The sequence below is a fragment of the Leuciscus leuciscus genome, assembly GCF_965113295.1.
Source record: "Leuciscus leuciscus genome assembly, chromosome: 11".
NCBI lineage: Eukaryota > Metazoa > Chordata > Actinopteri > Cypriniformes > Leuciscidae > Leuciscus > Leuciscus leuciscus.
In genome coordinates this window covers 2,700,422-2,716,332 of record NC_138735.1, presented here as the reverse complement: position 1 = coordinate 2,716,332, position 15,911 = coordinate 2,700,422, and the positions used below count along the sequence as shown (strand labels likewise).

The following is a 15,911-nucleotide window of genomic DNA, read 5'->3' as shown; positions in this document are numbered from 1 at the left end:
CAATGTCGTTGTCTATATTGAGCGAACTTCAGACGAAAACGCCGGCTTCATAAGGAATCCGCCGACTAGATCCTGACGGAGCTTTGACACTTTCCCTGGGGAAACTCGGCACGACTGGGCGGCCCTTTGATGCACATTCCACACATAATCTCATAGCGTCGGTCAAGCAGGGTCAAGCTGGTGTGAGTTGACCCCTGTCCTCTGGAGGACCCGGCCGAGATGCACGCTCATTAGTAATGCAAGGACTTACTGGAACACGTCGCTGCTCCACCAATCACAACGCAGCTTGGATTGATCAACAGTTGCATGGATTATAAGCAAGCTTTAACAGGGATCCAACTGTGTGTTTACCCTGTGGGTTCAGATTTAGCACTTGGCTAATGAAGGGATTCTTTTTTAGGGATGTGGATTAGAGAGACAGAAAGGGAGGAACAGAAAATAAGACAGATAAGTGAAGTGTATGCTGATTAGCAGTAATGGAAGTCATGTGAAACAGAGCGCAACTTCATGCAACAGCTGCGCGTTATAATACGGCAACACTCACACAGTGAGATAAGATTAAGGTCTCGCATTCCAGCCTCACGTTCTGCTTTCTGTTAGCAAATAGAAAACATTACTCAAGGTGTTGAGATAATATTGTTCTCTGTGTGTATATCTGTTGTCCTTTTGATAAACTGCAATGCACACCAGCTGTGTTTCAGATACAAATAATGTAGCTTTTGGGACAAAGGGGAAAATAATTTGTTCTTATTCTGTCCTTAATGTTTTTACCTGCGTTGTGACGTGACATTATCATAGAGATGCTGCATATCCGTTTATCTATGAGGTGTGAACTGTGTGATGTGACATAAGAATTGCAAAAATAATGACCGTTTTTAAACAGGTTTCACAAATACTCCCCCGTCTGCTATTGGTCGAAAAAAAAACAGATAGCCCCTCCCCAGTCTTACACCATTGGTTAAGCTGTTGCTACGTTGGGTTGCTACATTGAGAGCACATGATAAGGCGCACATGAACTTGACCATGCTAGTCTGATGTGTAACTCTTGTTGTGGACGGGCTCTGCAACAGCGCGCTGAAAAACTAAAGCACCAAGAATTTACAACATTCTATTACATTCTAATGTTATGCATATGATCGATTGGCGCTGCACATCTTGCACTTAACTGTCTTTCATGATCAAAGTGATTCCTGGCATCACTGCAGTGCGCGCTTTCAAATCCAGTTTTACTTTATTTCGCAGGTCTGGAAGGCATGCTGTCTAACACTAATCAATCAGACCTCAGGAACCAAACTCCGCAATAACCAATCAGAAAAAAAGAGAGAAATGTATTTTTTAAAGTCACTAAATTTATTAAAGTCAGGGCAATCATTGTTTTCCTGATCGATCGTCGCAGTCACGTGCGAGTACTCTTGCCCATCCCTATAATCAACACAGGATTATTGGTATCCAGTCAGTTTCACCTTCTACACATTTCAGAATCAGAAAGAGCTTTATTGCCAAGTGTGCTTGCACACACAAATAATTTTTCTTGGTACTGAAGCTTCCAGTGCACATATACAAATACAAATACATAGTGAAAATAACATATTTACAGTATTTTGAAATATTAGACCTTTCATGACCGTTGACTTAAATTGATATGCTTCACGCAATCACTCTTGAATGTAATCTGCATTATTTTTTTTTACATTTTTTTTATTTATGATCTGAACAATGTGACCCATAGCACAGGAAACTACGAGATTCAGTGGTGCGTCCTAGGGCAAGAATCACTATTTGTTCATATAGCGTTAAGTGTTTGTTTTTAAACCTTGAACTATAAACCTTGGTGTATAATTTGTTGCAGACCATTTCTTTGAAAGACTTGTATGATGCTTCAAATCATGTGGCTTATTGAGGAGAGGTGTGTTATTACTTTTCTTTGTCGCCTATAGCGATCAATAAAACTGGCAACTTACATTGCAATTGGGACCCAAGCCATTTCTAGGGTCCATAATAACAGATATTTGGGCTTTTTTAGACTTTGGCCAGTAAACGATCACCTAGCAGTCACCCATAACACACTAGCATCTTGCTAGTGACAAAAAAAATGATGTAAACACCCCTTATTTCACCATCACATTCTGAATTCTGGACGATAATAGAACTTTTTTGTGCCTGCTTTTTGAAAGCACTCCTCTCTTGTGTGAGCCAATGTGTGAAATCCCAACAGAAGTGTGCGCACGAACGCTTTTAAGATTGCAAGGCCAGTGAGGTGTAAACGGGCCTTCATTTAGCCATGAGGCATAGAGATGTGGCACGCTAGCTACTTCACATTCCCACTTAATGGATCCTAATAACGGAGCAGAGAGAAGATGGAGAGAGTCTGAGTGGACACCCCTCACAATGGCCGCTACGTTGACAAAGAAATTTGTAGGTTTGATATTTCTTCCCCTGTTCCTTTAGGCAAGAAATGCATCTAACCCTGGCGGTCTGTCAAATGTCTAGTTGTTGATTGGCCGGTATGGATGGACGTTGAAGGAACCTGTTATTTTCACTCTTGATGTTAAGTACACTAGCGGACCTCAGAGTGTTTAACTGTGATTTTTACATTTTCTGAAGAAAATGTGAGTGCCGCTGGACAACTCGCCACCACAATTCTAGCATGTTGTAGGTGGTTGTTATGATGACCATTTGGTGGTTGATGCAGGTCCTTCTTTCACTGTACCACCAGGTCTTAACCAGACGTAACTTGACTACAAGACACGACAAAATCAATCAAAAAAGCACATCCAATCATAAGAGCATGTGGGCGGAGTCTCTCTGCAAGCACACACTGCTCTTGCAATGAAATGAATAATCAAATTCATGTCAATCAAACCATTTTAACATCATCAAAAGTACTAACTGAGAGATTGAAACGATCTTTGTCATGTTTAATACTACACTTGTTTAATTTCAACGTTGTTTATTTTCAAGATCACACAAATTGATATTCAAACTCATATTAGATGCTAGACATTAAATAAAGCAGTCAATAATTATCATTGCGTTGTTGTTCCAGCCACGACGTCACAGAAATAGAAACCGTTTCTAAAAGAGTATCCCTTGGAGCTTGTCGTGTATCAACGACATGACTTGTTAGGACAAAAAAAAAAGATTAACATGGAAAGGACACCTGTTATCATGTGTTGTGGGATCGTAGCGTGTCTGATTTAGTGTTGTCAAAAATACCGACTTCAGTACCAAGTCTGTACTGAAATTTTAAAAATGTGACGAGACCAGCATTTCCCTCTTGCATTTTGAGCTCTGTTTAATGGATTCTTAAACACCTCTGGTGTTAATATCAGAAATATATCCACTGAGAGACGTATCCGCTGATAGACGCCTGCTTTCAAACGCTCCCGTGTGTATCTGTGTAAGCACTCATTGAAGACAACATGTTTTTGAAGTGTTGATCATTGTAGCCAATCACAGACATATATATTGAGCGTGTGAACGCAATGGCCAATCAGAGGTGTTTAAGAATCCGTTCAACAGCGCTCAAAATGCTAGAGGGAAATTCTTGTATCGTCACAGTTTTTAAATTTCAGTGCCGACTTGGTACCGAAATCGGTACTTTTGACAACACTAGTCTGATTAGGACACTGTGTGAGCTTTTTACCGTGTCTGTTTCTGACCCTTCTTTCTGTCTTCCTCAGACAACCACGTAAAAACCCTAGCACCGTGTCTCAAGACTCTTGGGATAAAGTCTATCCTCCCGGCGATGTCTTTCAGACGGCCAAAGAAAACCCGCGCTACTCCAGCTACCAGGGATCCCGCACTGCCAACGGATACCTGGGCGCCGCCTCCACGGGCATGAACGCTCGCGTACTCCTGGAGACCCAAGAGCTCCTGAGACAGGAACAGAGACGGAAGGAGCAGGAGGCGAAAACCAAGCTGCCTACGATGGAGGAAACACCAGCCCCGATCCAGACCCCTGTTCCTACACCACCCAAAGGTCCCTACCGACAAGATGTGCCACCATCGCCCACCCAACTCGCCCGGCTCAACCGTCTACAGACCCCTGAGAAGGGCCGTCCCTTCTACTCTTGAGACGAGAGATCAAAACTGTAGGAAAAACTGTATTACAGCAATAATATTGAATGGAAAGAGACAGAGCTATAATATGGAGACTGAATGGAGGATTCTGAGTAATTGGTTTTGGAGGGTTATTTCAATTTGTTTTGTTTTTCTCTAGTATGAACACACTGAAAATCTTTATGGAATATCTATCTCCCATCCCTGCGTTTCACAAACGTGTATGTGTTTGTACTGAATTCATTGACGTCCTCTTGACAATCACATGACAGTCGATGCATGGCTGTTTCCAGCATCTTGTGACCTACATAACATGTCTTTGTCAAGTGTGCTGAGAACTTGTAGGCGGGTGAATTTCACTACACCTGTCAGGAACATTTCTGGGTCATATTGCACCACAGATTAAAAGACATATATATGCAAATATTTAGCTTATTTGTTTCTAGGTCTATAAAAAAAATGTCACTGTTTCACATGAAGTGGAATATAAATTAGAATAAGAATTTGTTCCCACAGCTGTTATGGGAACAAATCCTTATTCCAGTTTGTATTACACGTCAAGTAAAAAAAAAAAAAAAAGGTTTTCTAATTTGTGACTTCGTTTTAATAATTTTGTTCCCTTATTTTAGTTCAATCTTTGTTACTGTTTTTAAATAGTGGCCTCAACTTAGCTACATTTTTTAAAAAAGGAACAAATTAGTACAAAATCTTAATTTGTGGCCACAATATCTTTTAATTTCCCCCAAAATTGACATTACCAAAATTCAGATTTCTCTAAATTCTAATTTTCATTAGTTTTATAGCAAACATTGCTAATTATTTGTTTTGTTTTTTTAATTAAAATCAGCATATATTCAGTACAAATATCCATGATGTATAAATACTTTACAACTTAAGTATATCATTATTTTTACATAGCACTGAGAATGAGGTTGTTACGTTCCCCTAATGAGAATGTGTGTAAGTGTAGGTGTGCTGTATTAGCGTGTGTGTGTGTGTGTTTTAGCCCATGTACTCCACCAGAGTAGCTGAACTCAGCTAATAGAGTGTGAAAAGGTTATGACCCCACAACCCTCCAACTCTCTGCTACGGAAAACCCCATTAACCCGTCATATTTCTCAATTGCTCCTCATGTGACGCCTTCCATCTCCACCCACTATATAATTGATTCTTCTGCTCCTTCCTCCAGTTAGTGTCTCTGTTCCTTCACTAATAAGCCAGTAAATGTACAGCTCTCCCCCTTCTTACGGCAATACATCCCAGACCAGGAATGAGGGAATTAATTAAAAACTAGGTACTTTTGAAAAAAAAAATTTTTTTTTTATGTGTTATAATACTTTTTGAAGAATAACAAATATGGTTTGGTGCTACTAATAGAACAGAAATTACATACTGCACCTTTAAATGCAACATGAAATGGCTATTCAGTGAGATTAAACATAATTTTATCCATCAGGAATCTTTATGATTGTGATTGGATGGGAGGGGCTTACAAATAAGAGGGATTGATGAAGGCGGAGCATGTTTTTACATTTTTATGAAAGATTACAAAATGTTGGGGGGTTAAAATAACATGCACAGATGAATCTTGCATAATAACACCAGGAACATGTATTAAGAAAGTAAATAGTGTGTATTTTGAATTCATGTTGACTTTAATGCTTCCTATCCAGACTGTATTCGTGTGACTTCCAGGCTGGCTGGCTGGCTGGCTGGCTGGCTGGCTGGCTGGCTGGCTGGCTGGCTGGCTGGCTGGCTGTGTGTGTGTGTGTGTGTGTGTGTGTGTGTGTGTGTGTGTGTGTGTGTGTGTGTGTGTGTGTGTGTGTGTGTGTGTGTGTGTGTGTGTGTGTGTGTGTGTGTGTGTGTGTGTGTGTGTGTGTGTGTGTGTGTGTGTGTGTGTGTGTGTGTGTGTGTGTGTGTCTTGGTAAACCCTACGTTATGGGGACACAAAGATGGCGATATCTGAAATCCTTGTCCTTGTGGGGACATTTTTGGTTATAAATCAGACTAAGTGAAAATGTAAAAATGCAGAAAGTTTTCTGTGATGGGTAGATTTAGTGTAAGCGGAGAGAATATACAGTTTGTACAGAATAAAAATCATTATGTCTATGGAAAGTCCCCATAAAACATGGAAACCCAACGTGTGTGTGTGTGTGTGTGTGTGTGTGTGTGTGTGTGTGTGTGTGTGTGTGTGTGTGTGTGTGTGTGAGTGTGTGTGCATTAGTTTTAGACGCAGTAGGTGTGGGTGTGACTCTGACCTTTGCCTTCCGAAGCGTCTTTGGTTTCAGCGGCTCAGGCGGAGAGCAGTTCTGTTCTGCACTTTAGTGTTTATCGCACAGGTTAATGGCCGGTTGCTCGCGCACGTGTTCCACTATAACACAACAAAGCTCAGGTTACAGCTCACACCGCAGTAGCCACGGATAGGGTCGAAAACCTGTTTAAGGGAGAAGTTCACCTAGTAATGAAAAATGTGTTGTCTCTTTTTTTCTCATGTCGTTCCAAACATGTTTGACTTTCTTTATGTGGAACACAAAAGTGCAGTTCACACTTTTCTCACAAAAGGAGCTGTCAAGCTCTGAAAAGGACAAAAAAAAAAAAAAAGTAAAAGTTGTGCGCTTCTGAACAATGATAAAATTGGTATATCATTTTATGTTGTTTTTTTATTACAGCTTGAGACTGTCTATTTTAATGTGACTATTTTTCAGTGACTATCCCTTTAAATCTAGCTGTCTTTTAACTGTTCATTCAGAAATCTTAACCACTCTAACAAATGGCATGTGGCTTTCATGTGTGCTCTAGATTTTTTGGTATTTGTATGCGTGTGTGGGTTTTGCATGGGATTGTGTATCACCAGTGCCTGTAACATGACTCTCTCTCGTCTATGAACTGTATCTTGGCAGGGACATGAAACACTTGGCCACATTTTTCAGAGCTAAAGCTAAAAGAGCTTAATAAGCTCTCACAAAAAGGAAAGCCAAGCCCATTGACCAATGTACTCTCTCTCCTCCAAGTCTCTTAAAGTGAGTCCGCCTGGCGTCTCTCTCGGTCTCGCATCCATTCATCGTGGAAAACGTTCAGTATATTCCCAGAGAAAAAGTTTGGTACTTCCTCCCAGGATTGTTATGGGTTCTGTGGTATGACATGATGTGCTTCTAGTATTGTATCTACTAACAGAGAAGACATTTCCAGAACAGCAGCGTTGTTTTTTAGTGTTTTTTTTTTTTGTTGGTGCCGGCTGCTTATCTACTATTTTATATCACATTGTATACATAAGATGTTTTCGATGGGAAGTGTCTGTGATGAGGGATGTTTTTGTATGTTAAAAGTTGAATGTGTCGCCAAATGCACATTTTTAAAATGAAATTATTATTATCTTTTGACTTTCTCTTGATCATACAGCATTTGTTTTAATCGTTAAAAGAAAGCTAAGAGTAATCTGCACATTTTAATGTATTTGTATGACATTTTGTTGTCCACTTAATAGGTACTATGGTGTTCGATTCATGTATGCACAGTGAAAATGGTTTTTACACAAAGTTTTTACCTGATGTGTCAAAATGTACACAAAGCTTCTCTGTACATATCAAATCTATATTCAATAAAAAGTTTCTTCATTTTGTTTACAGTAAGTGTTTTACCCCTTTATTTTCAAAACACCAAGTGCTTTACCATAAAAAATAAAAAAAAATAACATTTTATAATACATAGTCATTTTATTGATAACCTTAATTAATCAAATTATTATTTTCAAAAACATAAAGGTCAAATTATCTTGGCTGATTATCTGTGGGGGTTTTCTTGTCAATCCACGTGTTTTCAATCTGAATGTCAAATTCAATGGTACAGTGATACAAGAAAAGAGGTTAATTGAACGCTAAGGGAACGTTCTGGGAACGTTACAGGAATGTTTAGGTAACGTTCTGCAAACCTAAAAAGACGTTATATTTCCATAATGAAACCTTTCCTGGCTAACCAATAACAAATGTCACAAATACATGTTTTGGGACCACAAAACCAACGTTCCCATAATGTTCTGGGAATCAGAATTTATTTTACTGGGCCGCTTAAAAGATGGGTCTCTTGGTACGAACTCTGGTGCGGTTCGACTGAAATATGAACGCAACAACACGGACCAAAGACAAACGGGAAATTATGTCACAAGATGCGAACCAAAAAAGGACAGAAAGCTCAACATAGACAGTAAAAGAAATGGACACAGCGACCTCATTGGATTCAACGGAGAAAAGTGAAGTAAATTAGAAGCTCTTCTTTCTGATGGCTGAGCGTACTGAAGCTCTCACTTCCTGATGGCAGAGCGTACTGAAGCTCTCACTTCCTGATGGTCGAGCGTACTGAAGCTCTCACTTCCTGATGGCTGAGCGTACTGAAGCTCTCACTTCCTGATGGCTGAGCGTACTGAAGCTCTCACTTCCTGATGGCTGAGCGTACTGAAGCTCTCACTTCCTGATGGCAGAGCGTACTGAAGCTCTCACTTCCTGATGGCTGAGCGTACTGAAGCTCTCACTTCCTGATGGTCGAGCGTACTGAAGCTCTCACTTCCTGATGGCTGAGCGTACTGAAGCTCTCACTTCCTGATGGCCGAGCGTACTGAAGCTCTCACTTCCTGATGGCCGAGCGTACTGAAGCTCTCACTTCCTGATGGCCGAGCGTACTGAAGCTCTCACTTCCTGATGGCTGAGCGTACTGAAGCTCTCACTTCCTGATGGCCGAGCGTACTGAAGCTCTCACTTCCTGATGGCTGAGCGTACTGAAGCTCTCACTTCCTGATGGCTGAGCGCACTGAAGCTCTCACTTCCTGATGGCTGAGCGCACTGAAGCTCTCACTTCCTGATGGCTGAGCGTACTGAAGCTCTCACTTCCTGATGGCTGAGCGTACTGAAGCTCTCACTTCCTGATGGCTGAGCGTACTGAAGCTCTCACTTCCTGATGGCTGAGCGTACTGAAGCACTCACTTCCTGATGGCTGAGCGTACTGAAGCTCTCACTTCCTGATGGCTGAGCGTACTGAAGCTCTCACTTCCTGATGGCTGAGCGTACTGAAGCTCTCACTTCCTGATGGTCGAGCGTACTGCACAGACTCAAACTGAGCTTGATGACGTAGATGTGACGTGAGCAACCCGTCTGTCTTCAAGTAGCTGTGCCAGGGAGTAATCTGAATCATTCCCTTCCGAAACTTGCAGAGACGGAGAGTGTGAGTAGGAGGTGTCCATGAGCTAGGAGAAGGAGAAACTTTTGCTAAGTATTCTGATTAATTACTTTGTCATTTTGCCTCCACGTCCCCCCGATTGCCCGTGAGCTTCTCCTCCTGTCCATACGGTAATCTCTCTACTGTGCGACAGAGAGTCGCGTGGTTATGACGCAATCGTTAGCCTATTTTTACAAAAACTGCTTCTACGGGGCCATAACGTAAGATACAAGGTAATGGAGCCTTTTATACATTTTCGTGTTTCTTTAGAAATAAATAATGGACAAATGGAGTCTTTAAACGCCTCAGATGTAAAGTTATTCGCTGTCAAAGTGACGCCAAAATGAATGGGAGTCAATGGGATGCTAACAGCAGGTGATGGTCTGCTAATCAATGTTTCATAAAATCAATCAGTGTTTTCTGAAACATTACCCCCTTGAAGATCAAGCGTCTTTTTTTTCTCGGCATGGTCGCAATGTTTCCCATCACAGTTCGGTACAGGCTTCAGAACCGCGTCTCCTCACAGCAGATCGTCGCTTGTGTGTGACGGAGGGATTCCTGCCGCTGTTTTAACTTCTTTGCACATTTATAAGCTCTTCACGAGTTCTCAGCTGGTCTAGTCGTGAAATATAGGCTACGACATAAAAGCCGACCAATCAGGTCGTGAACATATCCCTATGCCTTTAGGTTCGGTGTTAAAAATGCCAATGTGAACGCTAAGCGAACCAGTGCTAAATTATTATTATTTTAAAAAAACTACTGAATACACCTTTGAGTTTAAATTGAAAACATGAATGTGTATTAAAGTCATTGTCTGTTTTTATGCATATCTTAATGTTTGAATTAATACAACTACAATCTGTGGAGATTACATGAAACGTGAAAAGCAAAAAGAGTGAATCGGAACACTTCTCAATAAGGTCCATCAATACATTTATTTTATAAAAATGCTGTTGATTTTAGTTCATTTCATGTCAAGAAATCATAAGATTAACAGATACTTTTAATAATGTATTAGTGAATGTTGACATTAACTTTAAGATTAATAAATGCTTTAGAAGTGTTTTTCATTGTTAGGTCATGTTAACTAATGTAGTTTAATGTTAACTATTGGAATGGAATGTTATTGTAAAGTGTTTCCAGGGAGTCGATGCTCTCTGACGATCTATGTTTTTATACTTTGAGTTTCATTGTCAAAGATAATAACATAGAAAAACGCCAGATGCTGAGCAGAAGAGAATTTTGACCTTTGTTCTCCTGGTATGGCGAGCACATTTTTAGGCATATAAATATAAATATGCATCCGTTTTCCTCCCTCAGTTTAATCTATTTCTGATCCCATAAATCATTTTAATGTTGGTTGTGACATGGCTGGCAAGTTTTCCTAATGGGAAGTGTAATGACTTTGATGGTGATAAAGACAATGCTGAAATTTATGAAGTCCAGGTCAGGGCGAGAGCGGCTTTGGGAATGTTGGCTCTCACCCTGTTTCTCGTGGAAATTGCCAAGTTGTTCTGTTGGAGAAAGGGAGGCCCATTGAAAAGATCCATCTGTTTGAGCCTGCAGAGGTGTGTGTGTGTGTGTGTGTGTGTGTGTGTGTGTGTGTGTGTGTGTACGTGTGTGTACGTGTGTGTGTGTACGTGTGTGTGTGTGTGTGTGTGTTCATGTTTTTCTATCCCGGTGGGGACTTAAACCTGAATGCACACAGACTCTTAGGTAGGTAGGGTTAGGGTTAGTGTGTGTGTGTGTGTGTGTGTGTGTGTGATGGGTAGGTTTAGGGGTCGGGTTAGTGTGTGTGTGATGGGTAGGTTTAGGGGTCGGGTTACATTTACATTTATTGATTTAGCTGACGCTTTTATCCAAAGCAACTTACAATTGCTATATATGTCAGAGGTCGCACGCCTCTGGAGCAACTAGGGGTTAAGTGTCTTGCTCAGGGACACATTGGTGTCTCACAGTGGATTCAAACCCGGGTCTCTCACACCAAAGGCATGTGTCTTATCCATTGCGCCACCACCACCCCTGTGGGTTAGTGTATGTGTGTGTGTGTGATGGGTAGGTTTAGGGGTCAGGTTGTGTGTGTGTAATGGGTAAGTTTAGTGTTCGGGTTAGTGTGTGTGTGATGAGTAGATTTAGGGGTCGGGTTAGTGTATGTGTGTGTGTGATGGGTAGGTTTAGGGTTAGAGTAGGTAAATATACAGTTTGGACACTATAAAAACCATTACGTTTATGGAGAGTCCTCGCAAGGATAGCAAACCAGACGTGTGTGTGTGTGTGTGTGTGTGTGTGTGAGTGAACTGAGAGTCCAAAGATAGACATATGGGTCATGTCAAAGAAAACTTGAAGGAAGCCAGCAGGGAAGTTGTGTGGCAAACTTCCGTGAATCACAGGAAGGGCGAGCGAACCGTGTCCTGGCCCAGCAGGGTTCCTCTATGTGGGGTTCAGGTGCAGATTGGCACAACACTAACCCAGTCACAGCAGCCTCGTGCCTGAGCCTCAGAGCGATCGTGTATCGAGTATGAACTCAATCCTCCCCTCTGAGTGAACCGTTCCACACCACACCGTCTGGATCACGGCGCTTTTCTGCGGCTCACTTTTACGACCCACCCTCCATAAATAGGACACACATTGGTGTACCATAAAGCAGTGATCTCGGGGACCCATTTAACACACTTGATTCAGATCATAAGCCATTAGACGAGAGCTTCATGAACTGAACTAAGAGTGCGTCTCAACCAGCTCCCTAGATCAGTAGTCAGCACACAGATCAGGGAGTCGGCCAATCGCACAATCCTTCCAGTGCGCTGAATCGTTTGCTCTCTAAAGAGAATAATGTCAGAATCTGTTCATAAATACCATTAGAGACGTTCTACAACAAGGATGTTGCCATGTCACTGGAAACAGGGCCATCAGTGTCCCAATAGTCAGGGTCCTTATACCAGTGAGGGATGTACTGATTAGGGAACTGATTGAGACACACCCCAAGTGTCAGATAAGAGAGACGTATATATATGCCCCCAGGACCGGGATTGAAATCCATTGATTAAAACACAACAAATGTCTTCAAACCTTTAAAAATTGTGATTTTGGCCTTTCCAACTATCAAAATCATAACAACATTTTGACATAATCTGTAGAAATATTCAGTTCATTGTTATGAGGGATAAAAAAAGTGCTTGAATTGCCAAACTTTTGCGTGATTGCTGCATGATTTTCCCCATATTAAAATAGTAAAACCTAAGAATGTGCCATTATTTGGGTAATTTCTATAGCATGGAAAGTAAATAATTTCACTTCACTGCATTTGTAAAGTATAGTCATTCAATCCTTCTGCTAAAGTTATTGAATGTAAAATTATAATATTGAAATTATGGAAGGTTTATCAGCAACATCAAACCACAGTCACCAAACAAATGCTGAATGTAATTCAGTTACAGCTCAATTTAACTCTCCATTACCATTTTTATTTTCAACCTATATTTCATGTTTTTTTATTATTCTTTTTTTATTTTTTATTATAAAATTATGAAATCACACCAATCAGGTTTTGTATATAATAGTTTGAGTCCAAAAGTGGACAAAACTTGTATTAACCTTTTTTTTTTTTTTTTTTTTTTTTTTTTACACAGCTTTCTTCCCATTTTGTACTCTATTCATGCCACCAACATGTTCTCTCTTTATACCCACTATATTTGTGTACATCTATGATTTTAAACAGTGAGGAATGCACAACAATTGTTCAATCTCACATGACAGTGGCACCACATATAGTAAGCGTATTACTTTGGTGTGCAATTATGTCTTGTTGCGCAGCACAAGCTTACCAGCAAAACAATGAGGCAGCACAGATCTCCATGTTGCCATGGTTATATGCTGTTTCACTTAAATCGTTGTACAGTATTCTCAGCACGTGGCGTAATATCCCTCCTGATTCCAGCTTTTTTGCAGTCAGAGGCGGGAGACCCTGCGGGGCCCGTAAACGTCTCTGAAACTCCGAGATGCTCCGTCGTCTTTCACACCGTAGTGTTTATGTGGTGAGTCTAAATCGCCTTTCCACACCGGTCCCATAACATCCCATAAACCTCTGTGGTCTCTGTAATCAATAGCAGACTGGTGCTGTCAATATGAAGATTTGATTTCACATGTGTATTCTGTGGTCTTAACCTGAGGTCTCCTCTGAGGCTGATTTGGTCGTAGTGCAAGTGTGCCGATATGAAAAGCAGATGCATTGCTTCAGTACTTCTACACACTAATGACCCACATGTTTCTTCTTTTCCTTTGGTTTGTGATTCCTCGCTTTTGAGGTCGCAGGTCCTGACGAGAGTCACCTGTAATGGTTTGACCCATAGACTGTAAAAAAAAAAGATGGACGACGCCCCTTCACTCTCTTCCACTGGTGAAAAGTGAAGCCATCAAAGTCTCAATATAGCGCTGACATCTTGCGCTTATTTGGGACCTGATTCTGTTAGTTCGGTTGGTACGGTTTACTGTAGAACAACTCATTGTGTCGGTGTGAAATAAACAGTTACGGAAATGTAGAAATTAAAGCTGAAGCTTCAATCTCCTCCCGGAAATCCCCCAAAAAAGTCTGTTGGTGCTTCAGTGATACTTCGTTTAGAGAAGCTGTCAATCATGAGGTCACATTCCCATTTTATAGGATCAAATAACTAACTAAGACCAAACTTATTTTTTTTAAAAGAACACAAACTTACATCAGCGTGATAAAAACTACCTAAAATGTATTTGAAGTGTAATTTGATTGTTTAGTTTCCATCGCGTCCCATTAGGCTACATGGGGAGGGCGGGGTTTATGAGCTATACTGGGACCAGCCACCAGGGAGTGATCGAGACTCTTTGACTTCACTTTTCAGGACTTGTGTTGCACGCTTGGTTTGAACTCGTTCTGGGTCTCGCTGTGAGGACGTGAAGGACGGACAGATCTGCGTGAGGTCACGTCCTTTAACACCGTCCCTCCCACTCCACAACATTTCTTTCCATCAGACTTTGTTCAACATTTCGGTGGGGGTAACTTGTGTGTTGTGTCTCTGAGGGTGTGCGGTAGCGAGGGCGAGAAGAAGGGGTCACACTCAATGGACCTTATAAAGGAGGGTGTGAAGACTGCGAGTTGGTCCACAGAGCGGAAGACGCCACACATGTGGGCTGCATCACACAGATAAGGATTGGAGCTGGTTCCTGTCCAAATGCACTGTGAAATTTAGCGAAATGTCAATGATTTTAACCTTTGCGTTTAGCCTCACTCCTGGCCTAGTTATATATCTGTCCACCCCAGACATCTGCGGGTCTCAGGGAGTTTGTGTAAACCAGCACTAGAGGCAAAAAGAGGCCAGATGGACTCTTGTTCTGCGCCCATGTTACTTTAAGATACATGCAACTCCAGTTTTTATTTGCATTATTATTATTGGTCGTAACTTCTGGAGAGAAATAGCACAGACACTGGACAAAAATGAATGGCTACAGCTGCATCCAAAATCACATACTTCCCTACTATATAGTAGGCGAAAATTTATGTGACAAGAGTAGTATGCCTGAATTCACAGTATAACAGAGTAGGTGAAAAGTACCTGGATGAATAGGCTCTATGCACGATCGCTTCCGCGTTTGGTCTCAGCCGTTTTTGCATTCGGTGGAGATAATGGTAAATTACACTCGCTGTTTACAAGAACTTCCAGCGGTTAACGTGAATGATGTTAACACTAATGTGAGGCGGTTGGCTCTCACACCTAAGAGTAGGAAAGAGAAGGGCTTTAAATTATATATTTCGAGCTACATCAATAACTTTGAGGGTGAGCATCCTCTCATATCATGCAAAATCCGACTAGCGAATCGGTTTCTTAAAGCGTTGTCTCCGTTTCTGAGAAGATTAATTTTATGAAAGATTTGCCGCTAGTACACTTCGCTAGGCTATAGAACGCTATGCGGAAGTAAAGAAGCTGGCTGAGATTCATGAGGCCATGGGAGAGGATTTATGAATGACAGTGAAGTGACGTGACTGATGCTGGAAGGTCAGTTCAATTTAATTCACATTTATTTGTATAGCGCTTTTCACAATACACATTTTTTTACGGAAAATGCATTACAATTTACAGTGATCTGTTATCAGAGGTAACTGTCTTAGTTATCTATTTCAGAAATGTACATATACAAATCACAGTTAGCTAAAATTTATTAATTTAAACAATAATAATTTAAGGCAGAGACAATGAGCTCATTGAAGTAATGAATACTAATAATGATAGTGCATGTTGATTCAGGTCACATGATAATGCCAACATTAGTATGTCTGGATTACATTCATAATAAACACATTCATACTATAGAACATACTTTTTTAGCAGATGTACAGTACATATTCAGTAAAATAAGTACTTGAGAGAGTATGAGATTTCAGATGGAGCCTATATGTTCATCTGTATGCATACGCTATAGGCATTCACGTCAAAACTGAAATATACTTTAGTCGTTAAAATGTTAAATGCGACTACAACTAGTTTCCCGGTATACGCCTGCCTCTCCATCATTTGCTCATTATTTAATGTATTATCACTGCCATAAAACATTCACTTTCTGCTGCCTGAAATTCCTTTGTGATTAAGCCTACTGTAAATCTTCTATAAGTCTAATTT

General features: G+C 40.8%; 1 protein-coding gene across 1 annotated transcript in view; it reads left to right on the top strand.

The window, feature by feature from the left end:
- The window catches only part of pard3aa (par-3 family cell polarity regulator alpha, a), a 460,595-nt gene extending 454,793 nt beyond the window's left edge, over positions 1 to 5,802 (top strand). The window contains exon 23 of the mRNA XM_082183270.1: positions 3,684 to 5,802. Within this exon, the coding sequence (XP_082039396.1) occupies positions 3,684 to 4,077 (394 nt within the window). The 3' untranslated portion in view covers positions 4,078 to 5,802. The remainder of the gene's footprint in view (positions 1 to 3,683) is intronic.
- Positions 5,803 to 15,911: the final 10,109 nt, after the last annotated feature.